At 39.8% G+C, this 16770-nt stretch overlaps 1 protein-coding gene across 6 annotated transcripts in view; it reads left to right on the forward strand.

Moving 5' to 3' along the window:
• The window catches only part of LOC144681547 (RNA-binding protein 5-like), a 41477-nt gene that overhangs the window by 17958 nt on the left and 6749 nt on the right, over positions 1 to 16770 (forward strand). For all 6 annotated transcript variants that reach the window (XM_078543205.1, XM_078543208.1, XM_078543207.1 and 3 more), the window contains exons 9-15: positions 3911 to 3976; positions 8010 to 8170; positions 9782 to 9879; positions 10781 to 10868; positions 11539 to 11619; positions 14443 to 14533; positions 16150 to 16238. In XM_078543205.1, the coding sequence (XP_078399331.1) occupies positions 3911 to 3976; positions 8010 to 8170; positions 9782 to 9879; positions 10781 to 10868; positions 11539 to 11619; positions 14443 to 14533; positions 16150 to 16238 (674 nt within the window). The remainder of the gene's footprint in view (positions 1 to 3910; positions 3977 to 8009; positions 8171 to 9781; positions 9880 to 10780; positions 10869 to 11538; positions 11620 to 14442; positions 14534 to 16149; positions 16239 to 16770) is intronic.

A 16770-nucleotide genomic window follows, 5' to 3' on the forward strand; every position in this document is an offset into this window, starting at 1 on the left:
GTGGATTTCTAAAGGGCAAGTCTTGCTTGACTAATCTCATTGAATTCTGTGTAGATGTAACAGGGATAGATAAGGAAAATGTAATAGATGTGATATATTTTGATTTCCAAAAGGATAAGACATTAGAGAAATGAATAAAGCCAGAGCTTGCAAAATTAGGGGACCAAGTGGTAGAGTAGGCCTGACTGACAAAACAGAAAGGTACAGTAAAGGGCAGCTATTTAGAGTGGATTATTGCTGGGACCACTGTTCACAATTGATATCAATGATTATGCTTTGGAATCAAAAACGCATCTCAAATTTGAACTGCACTAAATTGCAAGGGATAGTCAACATCCAGGACTGCAACAAACAAGAGGCCATAATGAACTTATGGAATGTGCACATAATTGGCAAATGAACTCCAATGCAGATAATTGTGAAATCTTACATTTTGGTAAGATAAATTAGGTGACATATTACTTAGAAAATGAGAATCTAAAAGGGGTAGATGAGTGAGAGTACTAATCATTGGAGGTCGAGACACAGTTCACCATGGCCATAACTAAAGCAAACCAAGCAGTAGAGTTTATTACTGGAGGGATAGAATTGAAAAGTAGAGAAATTATACTCCACCTGAATCAAACCTTGGTTAGAGTACAATTGAAGTACTTTCTACAGTTCAGGCTGCCATGTTAGAAATGTGATGTAGAGGCACTGGAGAGGATGCAAAAAAGATTTTCAAGAATTATACCAGAACTGAGAGGTGGTTATAACTATCAGGAAAGGATGAGTGGGCTGTGTGCCTCATTTTCTCTTGGAAAACAGGCTTTGGAGTGACCCAATAGAGGCCTTTTAAAATTTCAAAAGGTTTTGATAAGAGTAGTCAGTGTGTTTCCATTTGTGGGGAAGTGCAAAACTAGAGGCCATCAATATAAGATGGTCACTGAGAAATGCAATATGGAATTCAGAAGAAACTCCTTTACCCAGAGAGTGTTGAGAATATGGAAGTTGTTACCATGGGGAGCAGTTGAGGAGATGAGATGCATTTCAGGGGGAGCTAGAGATGCATATGAGGCAAAAAGGAAAAGAGGTTATGCTGACAGATGAGGAAGGATGCGAGGAGACTCAAGTGAAGCATATGAACATACAAATTAAGAGCAGGAGCAGGCCACTCAGCCTCAAACCTGCTCTGCCATTTATCAAGATCATGACTGATAACCCTTTGGTTATCAAGAATCTATCTACCTCTGCCTTAAAAATATTCAAAGACTCTGCTCTCACTGCCTTTTGAGGAAGAGTTCCAAAGACTGGCTACTCACTGAGAGCAAAAAATTCTCCTCAACTCTGTCTTAAATGGGCGACCCCTTATTTTTAAACAGTGGCCCCTAGTTCTAGATTCTCCTATGAGGAAACATCCTCTCCAAATCCACCTTGTCAAGACACCTCAAGACCTGATGTTTCAATCAAGTTTAAATGCTGCTTTAGCTGGACGGCTTGTTTCTGTGTTGCATGTAATTCTATGTAATCCCTTGGTGACATGAACCAGCTTTCCACATATGTGGTGATAACACCAACTAATTTCTGGATGAGTTGAATTTCCTTTTGCTCAATTTTAAAACCAAAGCCATTCCTTATGGTTGCTCCCAGAATCTTTGTTTCTGACTGTAACTTCTTCCACCCCGCTGGATTTCCACATCTGATCCATTGTCGAGACTGCTTCTTTAAGCTTCTTAAATATTGAATGCTTGTACCTGTACATTATCTCCACTGTTGCTGAAGCTCTAATCAGCATCCTCATTATTTTAGATTTAATGCTCTCCTCATTGACCCTCTTCTCCCCACCTCAATGCTTCAGTTAATTTTATAAGGAGCTAGAGATAGTTTAAGTAAGTTGTGTATGCTAGGACTATGCTATAGCTTAAAAGCTAAAACTGAAAGTTTACGTTTAATTTATGTTTTATTTGTGGGTTAAAAGGGTGAAACCTGGGTCTAGTTTCATTTAGAGTTTTTCTCTGGGAGAATGTTGCCTGCATTTTGTTTGTATACCTGCATTTTATTGAGGCTTTACAACCCTTGAAGTGGTTTAGGGAAGTTAAAACAAAGTAGGGAACATTGGGCTGTTGTCTTGCAACAAGAGGCCCACAGAGAAACAGAAAAGCAGTTTGAGTTCAGTTGGTAGCATCATTCCACAAAAATTGCCAGAGCAGGCAGGAAGGGAGCTGCAGGGAGCAGGCCCCAACAAAGTCCCAGAAACCAAGAAGTGAGGGGGGAAAAGTGCCAGGAAGGCAGTTAAGTCAAAAAACAAGAACGGAAATCAGGAGCAGGTCCTATTCAGTGCAAGTGAAAGCAAGGAGCAAAGGGAAAGGCTCTGAATTAATGAGAGAAAGCTGCAGAAGCAGACTCAAGGCAAAGTGGGCTTGCGAGAAGCCAGAAGATCGGAGGAGACAGCCAAAGGTTGGTGACTCCTTACTATGAGCATGTGAAGCAGTGATGTTCTGTTGACATGGCTGAGTATCTGAGAGAGAGAGAGCATGGAAGGCGAGCTTGAATGTGGCGATCCAGGGGAGAGGAACATCGGAAGGAGAGTTCAAAGCCCTGGAGGTGGACCCTTGTGGATAGTGTCCGAGAGAGAGTGTTGTTTGGGAGAAGATTCGAAAGTGAGTGTGGAGATTGGTGACCCTCGTGTGAAAGGAGGAGTTCAGTGAGACTGGTTGGCTCACGGTGTAACTAGTGTCTGGGGGGAGTTGTTGAGAGATCCATAGCATCTGTTTGGGGTGGCACCTGTCACTTGGTTTCGGAGTGTGGTGTGCCTGACCACAGGTCGCCTATTGGTTCTCATGGATTTTGTACTTTCTGTGAGCATTAGAGTATAAGATAAGTTACAAAATCTGTTATCCTTATGAATCTCTTTTTTTATATCTGTCAAGGTATAGTTATGGGTAAAGGCATTTTGTAATATAGTTCACCTTGTTTATTAAATGTTTTATTCTTTCAAAAGTTCATCAACTGACTCCTGTGACTCTATTCAGTAGCTGCCCTCCATGTTTCTAAACAAAAAATAAAAATTATGATTTATTAACCGGGGTTCCACCCTGGGATCTGATTTGTCCTGTTGTAACATCAGCTGGGATAATAAAATTAGAACTAGGATGCAAAATGTTAAGATCAGTCCATGACCTCATTTCATTCTGGCTAAGCAATATTTATTAACTAATTATTCCACATTTTTTAAAAACAAACTAACTTTGATAGCTGAATGTGAGCAGAATGACTTTGCATATGTGTCACCTGAGTTCTGATCTTATGCCCCTTTACTTGTAAACTCCAGGAAAAATATGCTTGGAAACCTCACTCCAGTTGATGTGGGAAGGGGGGGGTGACTGCAGCCAACACTGGTTTAGTTCAGTGGCCGCCTCATTGTGAAGTATTTTCTGTTGTGTCAAGGTAACTTTAAAATTAAACCTTAATGGAGGGTTGCATTTGACGCTGTAGAGTTGCTCATCTAATATTAATGGTGGGCACTGCTGACTAGAAATTTGAAGGAGATACTTACCTTAGCATGGGTGCAATGAAGGTTGGCGATTAATTCCTAGGTTGAGAGGGATTCCCAATGAAGAGAGATTGAGTAGAATGGGCCTATGTTCTCTGGAATTTAGAAATATGAGAAGTGATCCCATTGAAACATACAGGATTATATGAGGACTTTACGGGGTAGATGCTGAGAGGCTGTTTCTCTGGCTGGAGAGTCTAGAGCTATGGAGCATAGCCTCAGGATAAAGGGTCAGCCACTTAGGACTGAGATGGAGAAATTTCTTCACTTAAAGGATTGTTGCATAAAACAGACAGTACATTTTGTACTGTTGCATAATTTTCAGTAAACACATCTTATTTTATGATGAAACTTAGTATCTGTTTTTCTTTTACTCAGAGTCTGAACAGGATCAGCACCCTGCCTCAGTCGAAGTTCAGCAGTCGCTTGATTACTACAGTGATAGTAAGTTAAAAATGGCTTTCTGAGCATTTCCTGCCTGTTTATTTGCTATGATCTTTTCAAAAAATTTCTGTTGCACGACATTGTATTTTATGATGTATGTTAGCTGCAGAATTGCTTGGTAACCATTGCAATTTAGTTTTCCAATAACTTTCCAGAATTAAATCATATACTACTTAAATCGTGATTTTCCACTGATAAAGTTAAACCTTAGAACGATATTTAGACACTTTTAAATCTTAGAGATTTGTTCTTTCCTTCCATGATTACAGCCTGTATTCATTCCACTTATTCATTATCCATCTTGCAGTGCAAGATGTTGCAGTGCACTCTGTTTAGGATGAGTTGTAATGGTGGGAAAACCAAAGCCACTGACTTAGAAATTCATGGGCACAGCAACCATTTCTGTTGTGCAAAATAGGCACCTAAGTGTCTAATGTGACAGGTGCCTTACTTATTCACTAGGATCAGGCTACTCTGTCGGCATTCGGGACATGAGTATGTAAAACAATGAATAAAATATTTAATAACTAACTTTGTAGGATGTTTTTGTGATATTGGTCTTCCTCAGTGCCTGACTCATCATGTAATTTAAACTTACTCGGCAAGTCATGGCAGCAACTATGGAAGGGACCGTTAACCCATTTCTGCACGTGAATAGAGTGCAGAAGTGATGTGAACATACGAATTAGGAGCACTCGGCCCTTCTTGCCTGCTCTGCCATTTGATAATATCATGGCTGACCTGATTGTAAGCGTAACTCCATATTCTTGCCGAGCCCCAATAACCTTTCACCCCCTTGCTTATCAAGAATCTATCAGCCTCTGCCTTAAAAAAGACTCTGCTTCCACAGCCTTTTGAGGAATAGAGTTCCAAAGTCCCTTAACCCTCTCAGAAAAAAATTCTCCTCATCTTTGTCCTAAATGGGCGACCCTTTATTTTTAAACAGTGGGCCCCGAGTAGTAGATTCTCCCACAAGAAGAAACACCCTCTTCACATCGATCCTGTCAAGATCCCTCAGAATCTTATGTTTCAATCAAATCACCTCTTACTCATCTAAACTCCAGCAGATACAAGTCTAGCCTGTCCAACCTTTCCTCATAAGATAACCCGCCAAATCCAGGTATTAGTTTAATAAACCTTCTCTGAGTTGGTCCCTGCACATTTACATCTATCCTTAAATGAGGAGACTAATACTGTACACATTACTCCAGATGAGGTCTCACCAATGCTCTGTGTAAATGAAGCATAACCTCCCTACTTTTGTATTCAATTCCCCTTGCAATAAATGATAACATTCTATTAGCTTTCCTAATTACTTGCTGTATCTGTATACTAGCATTTTGCGATTCATGCGCTGGGACCCCTAGTTCCCTCTGCATCTCAGATCTACAGTCTCTCACCATTTAGATAATGTTTTTTTTCCCTGCCAAAATGGACAATTTCACACTTTCCCACGTAATATTTAATTTGCCTGGCCTTTGCCCGTTCACTTAACCTCTGTAGCCTCCTTGTGTCCTCTTGACATCTTACTATCCTACCTATCTTTGTGCCATCAGCAAATTTAGCAACCATACCTTTGGTCCCTTCATCCAAGTCATTATTATAAATTGTAAAAATTTGAGGCCCCAGCACTGATCCCTGTGGCACACCACTTGTTACATCTACCCAACCAGAAAAAGACCCATTTATGCCTATCTTCTGTTTCCTGTTAGCTAGTCAATCTTCTGTCCATGCCAGTATGTTACCTCATACACCATGGGCTTTTATTTTTCGCAATAACCTTTGATGTGGCACCTTATCAAATGCTTTCTGGAAATCTAAATATAGTACATCCACCGGCTCCCCTTTACCCATATGTTACTACTTGGAGAACTCCAATCATTTGGTTAAACATGATTTTTCCCTTTCGCAAAACCATGTTGACTGTGCCTGATTACCCTGAATTTTTTCAGAGATTATAACCTTTGAGATTCTGCTTAATTTAGTGCCTAGCTCCTCATACTCTCTATGCAGAACCTCTTTCCTACTTCCGCCTAAGATGTTGGTACGTACATGGACCACTACAGCTGGATCCTCTCCCACTGCAAGTACCTCTCTAGCCCTGAGCAGATGTCCTGAACCCTGGCACTAGGCAGGCAGCACAGCCGTCTGGACTCTCGCTCTTCGCTGCAAAGAACAGTGTCGATCCCCCTCACCATTCTGTCCCCTCCTACCACTATATTCCCCCCTCCCCCCCCACAGCTGCCAACCTCCCTCCATCCTTACTTGAATGGCTTCTTCTTCTACCAAGGTGCCATGGTCAGTTTGCTCATCCATCCTGCAGCCTCCACGCTCATCCAAACAAGCTGAGAGAATCTCTAACCTATTGACCTATTGCAAAGGCTGAGGCTCCTGCCCTCTGAGCCCCCTTACCTGCCTCACTTGGTGTCACACCCTCCTGTTCCTGACCACTGACCAAATCAGAAGACCCTATCCTAAGTTGTGTGATTGCCCCTTGGTACAAAGCATCCAGCTAACTTTTCCCCTCCCTGATGTGTCGCAGTGTCTGCAGCTCAGTGACTCTGAGCCAAAGCTCTTCGAGCTGCAAACACTTACTGCAGACCTGTTTAGCCTTGATCATACTGGCATCCAAGAAATCCCACATGCTGCGGCCTTGACACATCACCTGTCCTGCCATCCTTAATGTGTTTTAATTAATTACTTAAATAAGTGAATAATATAATTTCCTTTTTTATATATTTTATTAACTTTACCACCAGTTTGTATACTTTTTTAGACCATAGGTCTGGAACAGACCATAACCGCTTACGAGATACTCACCAAACAGCTAGTTTGTGCATGATCCTTTTAAATGATTTTGTGTGGTCTCTCAGGAGCGGTAATTTAACAGAGCTGACTTGTGAATGGCCTGCATGGGAACTTTCTGGTTGCTGTGCAGCTTAAAGGGAACATTGGTGCACAGCACACCTAATTATAACCTACATTGTTTTTGAAGCAAGTTGAATTACTATATTTACTTTCAGTTCACATCTTGCATAAGAACTAACTTCACATCAAGGAAATGCTGAGTTGAATTTGCAGTTTGGAAATGGGACAAGATGTACCTGTCACATTAAGTACTGTATCTGCCATGTATTACAAGGGAATGGGATTGCAATATGGCAATACAGGGCTGAGCAAGTGTTGCAAAATTTAAAAGAAAATCAATGAACAAATGCTTTATTTCACATTTTTGGATTTGTGAAATTGAAAGTTTTCAGTTATGGCAATGGGATACTTTTCCACTGCAGCATGTAATGTCAAGTACACTCTGGCTCGATATTGAGTAAAACCCAATCGGCCAAATCCCTTAGAACTCTAGAAGAGCACATTCTGTTGCCTCAGTATATATCTTCCTCTTGTGACATCAGGTTTTCTTGTTCTGTTTTCATTCAAATTGAGTATCCCCATTATGCAATTTGTTGAAACAGCTGAAATATGATTTTATTTAGTGGAGTGGCCACTTTTTATTTTGTTTGGTTGGACAGAGGCAGATAGGATGAGATATTTTTCTTGGTCATTTTCTCTAGAGCCCTTTACTCTTGAATATGTTTGATTCCTTGGTCCTGTGACAGTAAATTTGTTAGATGCAAATAGATCCGATTAATTTATCTGATGAATCTTGACAGGTTATTTTGGCACAATTTCAAACTGTCCACACTTCACAGGCGCTCACAGCAGAGGTTCCTGAGTAGTGATGGGATAGAAAAACCCATTAGCTTCGCCCCTTACTTTTCCCCATCTCTCCCCCCCAACCCCATCCTTACGCTTTCTGGCCCCCTTGGCCTCTCGCCCCCTCCTCTCCCCGCTCTGCTGTGAGCTGCTCATTGGACAACTAGGCTATTAGAAGACAGTGAGACACTGTAGTCAACATTGACATGCAGATTTCTGAGGTTAATTTGACCATAAATAACTGTGTAGATATGCTGGATATGTAGTGAATGCTCTGTTAATTTCTTGCCAATTTATATAAATCTTTATTTCCTTTAAACAGCTGTCATTTTAAGAAACATTAGCTCCCACACCTCGGTGGAGTCCATCTTAAGTGCTCTTTCTCCATATGCTGCATTATCTCTTTCCAATATTCGGCTGATTAAGGATAAGCAGACCCAACTGAACAGGGGCTTTGCTTTTGTGCAGCTTGCTTCTATTGTGGTGAGTTTTGATCATTAATCATTTACTTGATACATTAGTGATAAGCCATGTGGTTTTGAGGTTTATGTTTCTTCATCTCCTTATACTGCTCACCTCGAGCTGAGAGAATAGTAGGCATCTACTCAGAGAAACCTGCAAATGCTGAGCCTTAGCATATTATAGACAATACCCCACTGATCTCATTCTTTTGTGATATTTATGAGTTGGGTCTTCTGTTAACTATTTTGGTTTTGTTTTTCTGCCTAATTGAGGAATGCTGAAATGAAGAACTGAGCGCTCCCAGATTGGCCCAATGAGTGGTGTAACCAGATATCTGGAGTAAACCACTATTCGTGACATTTTCCATCTCCCATATCGACTGTCCCATGCCCTGTCTGAATAAAATTACCTAAAAATTTAATACCAACTGACAGTTTTATGTTTGGGCCTGTGCACACTAGGGACTGAGCATAATTGATTTTTCACTGTGAGCCTGAGGTTTACTTTCCATTACTATAAAAACAATACGATCTCTGGATCTGAAGGTGAAAAACCAGTGTACCATGAAGTCAGTCATTATATTTGAATACACATTTCCCAATGACCTACATTTACCTGTTTTTAGCACTGGCTCTCCTAACCACTGGCGTTGATACTTTGGATGCAAGCATGCACACTACATGTTTTGTGACTTTTTCAAAAAAAGGTTGAGTTGGCTTTTTGAAAAATGCTTAAGTGGACAAGAATAAGGACAAATTTAATGTCGTCTGTCCAGGCAAGCAACTCTTTTGTTTGGACACTGTCAAACCACTGCATTCCAGAAACTGCGGTTTGTGCTCGTTATAAAGGGCTCCTTGTTGTAAAATTATTTAAGCAGGTTCTTCAGCAATGTGACAGCTTGTGCTTGCTCTCTTCTAAATTAATCTCTTTTGCTGAGATCACAGCTTTACTACTTTTGGAGCCCCATTTTCCTGCTGTGCCCTGCTCGCCCTCCCTAAAAAGGCCTATCCTAAATAACTGGATTTGGGTGTGCATTTCATTAAGTTGATCCTTTTCGGGATGCTTTAAATAATTACTTCTTCCAATTAATGATGGCCACCATTTAATTTGTGTGAAGTGCTTTGAGCCATTGATTCACTACAAGTGCGTGTCTGCCTTCTGTGTTGTGTGCAAGAGAATGTAAATTTTCACTCTTAATATACCCATGTGAGGATTGACTTAATGTGCAACAGTGTTTTCTTTGAACAAATAAGAACTGCTGGTAGTTTCCAATTGCTTTAGGTTTCTAGAATTAGCCACAAATTATTCAGAGCAACTGGAGGAACCACAGATTATTTTAACTCGAGCTTCATTATGAACAATACTGCTCACTAAAACCAAATGTATAATTATAGCTGTCAAATGCTATCAACTAATACTGAAATAGGAGTGAACAACTTCTAAACCTTAAAAGAATGCCAAGGTAAAAACCAGTAAATCCACCAGAAAGAAATGTGGGTGAACTGGAATCTTGGCCATCGAACCACACCCTCAAACCATGGATGTTGCATCTGATGACCCTCTCAATCAAAAGCATCTTTAGTGCAAGTAAATTGACCACTCGCTGTCTTCCTCCCCTTCTGCAATTTACAGGAGGCGTCTCAGCTTCTTCAGATACTGCAGTCCTTACAGCCACCACTGAGCATTGATGGCAAAACTATTGGTGTTGATTTTGCAAAGAGTGCAAGGAAGTAAGTAACTAACCGCTAAAGCTAAACTGATTTTAGTTTTAAGGTTGGCACTGATACCATACTTCACAAGTCTTTACTCAGCTAAACATAAATTTTGGGGTGGAAACCTGTCCTCAAACTGTCAATGTTGCTCTGGACTAGTTATCAGTTTGAGAATCCAGGAAACTGAGTAAGTAAGAAAAGGGTTTGAGACCAACCCTGTAAGTTATCTCTGCCTTGTGCTACTTACTGGAATGATTGACCACGTTACAGCTGCATTCAAGGTGCTGGAGGTATGCAACAATAGCAGTGAAATGAATGATGGACATTGATCTTCCCTACCTCCTGCCTCCTCTTGATCTCTGCCTCATGCTTTCCAGTGACTTGCCTTTAGAGAGATCACTGGAAAATTCTATGCCCAGTCTTGTGTGCTACCACTTCATGTGCAGCAGATTGGAGCTGCACTTAACTCCTATAGATAACTTGTGCTTGCTTTTTAAAGAAAAACCTTCTGTTAAAATGCAGGTTGGATAAGGGCACAAGTTGAGTTTGTTCTTTCTCGTGTCTTTTCTCTCTTCACAGGAAGTTTGTTCAGTACTTTGTTGCCATCACCCAACACTGCAACTGAATAACCTGCGTGTGAAAAATGAAAGGTCCTCCTAGCAATCTGATGTATTACACATTCCTGTGCCATTCAGAAGCAGCATTACATTCCATCTTAATGGTCACTTAGTCATACTGTCAGAAGTAGCTTGGCTGGATAAACTCCCAACACTTCACACAATTTTCAGATAGATGACTGGGTTGTCCGTGTTGAATCAGCTATGGAACCTGGATTTGTTCAATTCTGGCTTTGGTAAAAATCAAAAATGACTGTGTAGCTTGATCATTTCATTAATGTTCAACTTCCGTTCCTGTTCAGGGACCTCTTCCTTGGTGATGGAAACCGGATCAGTGCCATGACTGTTGCAAGTACAGCCATTGCTGCAGCTCAGTGGTCATCAAGCCAGGTAAAACCTCAAAGCTAAAAGTGTACATTTTGCAACACAAAAGGATTTTTTAAAATTTTCTTCAGTTTCATTACTAAGGGCATAATGGAAACTGCAAACAATATCACAATACAGTAATATATCATGAAATGGGAATATTATGTTCCATTTTGGTACCAAGTACTGGCTGTTATTAATAAAAGGCTTTCCCACAGCAGTTTGTACCGCAACAGCCCAATATCTGTGACCAAGCACCTGCAAATTGAATCTATGAATGTTTTACTGATTTTAGATTAACTATGGTGCCTTGAGTACCTATGCCCTTCAGCAGATTTGCTTCCAACAATAAAGTGAAATGGAGGAGTAAATCATCTCGAGTTGTTTTGCACATTCTGATGGTTTAATTTGGAGCATCACATTACTTGCAAAATACATAAAGCTGCCCCACACCAGATTGTCTGATATATATGAATATATACCTAGATTGTGTTGCCACACAAAAGCTTGGTAGGAAGGAGTACCAGTAAATGTATTGTTCTATGATATGCTTTGTTATTTTTCCAATGTTGAGCAGATCCGTGCACATATATATAATATGGCTGATGTTAACATGTATTTTTCGGTTTCTTTCTCAATTCTTTAAAAGTACTTTCTATTTTTGACTTGTCCAATTTTATGACATTTCTTTAAGGCTCAGCAGGGTTCAGATCCAGTGGATTACAATTACCTCCCACCGTCTGGACTGGATAGCTATGGTCAACATTATGCACAGGTTGGTAATGGATTCAGGGGCAATAAGTACAACCTAAAATAAAACTTTGTACCAACCATAGAAATTAGGGAAAGAGCGACATCAGTTACTCCAGGGTCATGTAAGGTGCTCAAATTTGCTGAAATGGCAGAGGGAACATAGACCACTTAGCGCATGCTGCAAAAGTGTGACTGTTTAAAATTGTGCCTCATTAAGCACACATTCAGGAACACAGTTGATATTTTGATTGACCACTAATATGTTAACAGTTGAAATCAAAACCTTCTTCAGGTTAGTTATTTTGCATTATTAGCCCTGGGGGGGGAGTGAAGTTATTTTAAATTCGGTAACTGACTGCCTTCTGTTTAAGTTGCCTACAGAATCAAGGCTTGTGTTTAAATGCTAGGAATGTGAATCAGATAATTGTCCATTTAATCCTTCTAAATCATTCTTTTAACTGTCATATAAATTTTAAGTGGTTACTTGTGATGAATCAGTAAAATTACAGGATTTGAAGCTGGGATCTGGAAATAATCCAGTATTTCTGACGGCCACTACAAAAATCTTTCTCCCTCCTTTTGCTCAAAAACAAAATCAAGCAAGCCCCTGTTAGCAGTGATTTGCTGTGTAACTGAAGGAGCTTTAAGATTTTGATCTGGGTGTTCTCTTCCAAACACTTGTCACTTGCTTAGCATGTACAGTACCCCCACCCTTTCGAGTTTTTTTGCCTCATCTGAGTAAGGCTGAGGAGGGAGGAATTGAGTGGAGAAATACTACATTAGAGGGATTGGTGATAGGTTGTCTCTAAAGATCACTCATTCAAGTGGTTAGTTACAGAGGACGTTAGTAGACTTGGAAGCAGGTTGTCTATGCACCCTTTTGGCAGCGTTATTGTGCACGAAGCCCATAATGTGGAGAGGGATAACTGGATGGAAAGATAGCTAAATGTATCAGCAATTATTAATATAAATGTTAACTACTGCTGTGGTAACATCATAAAAATAGTGGTCAACAATTTTTAAACTTTGTATTTAGCTTTTCTTGGCCTTTTCTTTTGGAGTCAGCGTTTGTATAGAGATGTGTTCTTATGTACTCAGGTACATTAGGATGCTTGCCATTATCAAAGCTTTCCTGAATTTGATACACTGTTACAAACCTGCAAGAATTTGAATGTTTCCTGTGCCATAATGTTTACCTACTGCCAGCGTCTTAAAGCAACCAGCCACACACTATCTGGCTGCTAAGATGTGCATACAATTGATCTTGGTGATACTAATTTTTTTCCTTCCCTATCATGTGCCAAAATGTGCACACTCCCTTTTTCATAATGCAGTGGCTAAGTCAGAAATTCCTTGCTGTGGGGTGGGGGATGCTTTGCCCCATGTCCTACCATTCCATGAGAATATGATAGGAAAAACCACGATGATGTGGCATGTCATCCTCCAATAATCATCTTTCTAAACTTGGAAACATTTGCTGAAAATGTAATACAAGCTTAGTTTTCTCTCTGCTAAAAGAATGATTTTAAGCAGTGATATGTGGAGTATAGTTCTACAATAATTATATTCATGTCCTCCATGGCTTATATACAAACAGACTTCATGAATTCAACTTCATTTGCAAAAATGCATGTTATGCTGACACTGTTAGAGGTACTCTTGAGCTGGGGCCCTGTTAGGTGTGAGTTCTTTGCAGCAGATGATATGCTGTCCCTGACCTAGGAAATTTCTTTTTAATTTTTATATAGGCATTTTCTTTGTGTTCAGAGTCAGAGGCATATTAGTGTGAGGGATTTTTCCATTTTGGATACTTGCTGTTATTAACCTGTCCTGACAAATCATGTTTAGTTGGGCCAGCTGCTGAGTTTGTCAGCTTTCCAACTTGCTGCCGGTTTTTCTTGGTTATTTTGTGCTTGGGACCCATACCCACTGGAAGGGGATTATACTGCCCAGACTTGCCTTACTTAACTTTACAGCTAACAGAGATGTTTTCATCCCGCTCTGAAATACGATTTTAACAATGAAAGAAGTGTGCCAACCCACTACAGTGCTCAGTGCCCTTCATTTAGAAATGCATAATATGCAAAATGCTCCAGATTTCAGTATGATCATTATAATTCATCTCTAGTGAGCTGACTTGCATCAAAAATGGCAGCATTTGCCACTGAAGTGATGTGTGTGGATATGCTGCTCTGTGTGCAGTCAGCATTGCCTGTTCCCAGTGTTGATGAAAATTAAAATGTGACAAATTGAGTAGCCCACGGGGTCCTGATGTTCTGAACTGCAAAAGCAAAGCTTGAGTAGTTTATGATGGGCCTCAGTCCTGGGACATGCTATGACCTTGAAACTGGCTGTGTATTTGTTCTTTATGATGTATACAATATAGTGTTATTGGACATCGGTATTTTCAAGAAGTCTCAACAGTTAAATCAGAATAAGTTTTGCCAAAAGTGGGTCTGGGTGATGATGCAGTTATTGGGAGAAAACTAGCCACTTCCTTGCCAAAAAGAAAGAACAATGATTTAAGGAGTCGCATCAGGGCCGATTTTATGGGCTTTGTTGCCATTTACAGAGCAACACTGACAAAAACCTGGGAACAGGTTGTTGCCCAGACTTCTCATCCAAGCAATGTTGCTGGCAAAGGTCTCCATGAAAAGGAGAAGGGAAGAGGGGAAAAAAGACTCAAATTCCTATCTGTACCACAGTAGTTTTAAGTTTTATTTCACTGGGAATCGAAGGATGGCGCCTTGTATGTATTTTATATACGAATATTCTAAAGTGCAGTCTTAATTAGAGTTCTTCTATGTGCACCACACTAACTATGAAATGTGTGCAATCGGCACAGTACTCGCAGGAATACCAGTACTTTCAACAAGGCTCTGTGGACCCCAGTCAACAACCACCTGTCACATACCAGGCAGCAGCTACTCTCACAGGTAGGGGTCAGCGTTCTCTTTCAGAATGAAAGACTGAATTGAGAGGTTGGTGCAATGTTATTCCTTTACTAAACCATTACATCAGGTTTAGCCAAAGAAGAAATTACACAAGTGTTGGTAATTTTGAGTCCTGAGAAATGCATAATGATTTTGGGTTTTCTGTAAACTGCAGGTTAAAAATAGCCAACTTGACAGTCTCTGTTCACCTACAGCTGTTGAAACTTATCTAAATATCAACACAAACCTATTTAACAAAAGTTACTTTGGGCTACTATATTGGTATGTTTGGTAATGGAGCAGTGAAGCATTCCAATACCATTATGTACTCGCTACACAGTCCGGTTTGTGTTTACACATTTTTGAAGCTGCCTTCAACAAACATGCATGTGTGTGTAATTTATTTTCTATTATGTTGCTGATAGCAGCAGGGTCACTAGGATTTTGGGAAACCTAATTTTATATGTTTGTAATTGTTGTACTGTGTCCACTTATACTGTAGAAAAACACCCCAGGAGAACAACTGGAGAGTGTATAGTGTGCAGTATGTGTCTGTAGAGAGCATTTTGATCTATGTAACACCAGATGAAGTATACAGCATATATGAAAAGTATATTTAACATTATTAAAGCATGGTAGCTCAGGAACACCATAAGATATATTAATTATAATACCCTGGATTAGTAACTTTCAGTAACTTCAGTTTTGAGCCATCCTTTTATAATAATCCTGTTTCTAAATCAAATTTAGGATTGTGTTGGCTGTTTTAATTGTTTGGTTCATAGAGGCTAGTGATATTGGCCAAAAACAGTGGTTAGTCCTTGCACTTTTAAAGCTGGGTACATCGCAGTGCTGTACATTGAACTGTTTTGAGCCATTGGAATGCTATATAGTTGGAAATGTTTGGAATTCGATTCATTTGAACTGGTTAGATGTGCAAGATTTGAATATAGTGCAAGTTGATTGGCAAGGGCTTTCCAGTTTCAGAATTCTACACTTAGAACATAAGAAATAGGAGGGAGTAGTTTGTGTGGTTTTTTGTGTAGTTGAGGTTGACTGCAGAAATGTATGGTCAATTAAGTTAAATTTGACATTCTAATTGCTCCCCCTTTCTGTTGCTTTCCCAACATTCAAAAAGAAAAAAGCTGTTCAGATTTAGTGACTGACTTCTGCATAGTGGCACTGTAAAATCTTAAATAATTTAAGGGATTTATGTATTCCGTAGCTGATTCCTAGTTGAAGCAGTGTTCCAGCCTGGGTGTTTATTAAAAGCATTTGGTTAGTGACAGTAGTGAGTTTGCTATTTTTGTTGCTGCACAGCATCTGTGAGACAGCTATTAGGGAAAATTATGGGAACAATAGTCTTGATGAGTTCTTGCTTTCCATGAATCAAAACTAAGCAACAGAAGGAATATTGGATGGGATACGGGATGAAAGTTCTAAAATGGTTAACTGCATATGTAATCAAGGTCTGTTTTTTAAGTATCAAAAATATGCTGCTTTTAATTCAACAAGCTCAAGTATTTTATGTCACGCTGATGTTTTCATCTGTTTTAATCTGCATTACACAATGTAATATGTTAGCTTGAAGTTAAGAAAAAACCTTGTTTTTTGTGCAGGTCCTGCTGTTAGTACTTCTACAAACACACCTGTGTCACAGGTTCAGGTATATTCAAGAGGTGCACAAAGCTACCAGCAAAGTACTCAGGTAAGATCATTTTAGCTGGGAAATGAAGTTTTTCTTCAAAAACTTGCTTTGTCCCTGCCTCTGCTGTTCCACCTTCATGGTAAAAATAGACTTTAGCATTATGTTAAGAACTTGAAAGGACCTTTCAAAGGCTCTGACATCAAAGACATCTGATGTTTCTCCAGCTTGGGTAATGGGAAAGCCATATGTATGCATTGCTCCTAGTGTTTGCAACTGTCTTACCTCTTATCCTGATTGCAATACTTCAGGCATTTGGGTCAGTGGTTCTGCTGTTAACACATAGAAATTAGCTTTAGGGAGCAGTGTACAGAACATTGCTCTCCCATGACCCACACTGAACAAGCATTTTATGTAAACATTTCTTGAAATGTTGTTGTTTCTTTTTCCTACATCCCCTTCCAGAAAATAAAGATTGTTGGAGTGGAAGACTTTTTCTTTAACATAATCTCCAGTTTCTTTTTCTATTCTGTGCATTGCTTAAATGTTCTTGAATCAGTGATTCTCTGTCCCTTTCTTGGATCTCTGCACTGAG

This window comes from Cetorhinus maximus, chromosome 6, assembly GCF_964194155.1.
Source record: "Cetorhinus maximus chromosome 6, sCetMax3.hap1.1, whole genome shotgun sequence".
Lineage (NCBI taxonomy): Eukaryota > Metazoa > Chordata > Chondrichthyes > Lamniformes > Cetorhinidae > Cetorhinus > Cetorhinus maximus.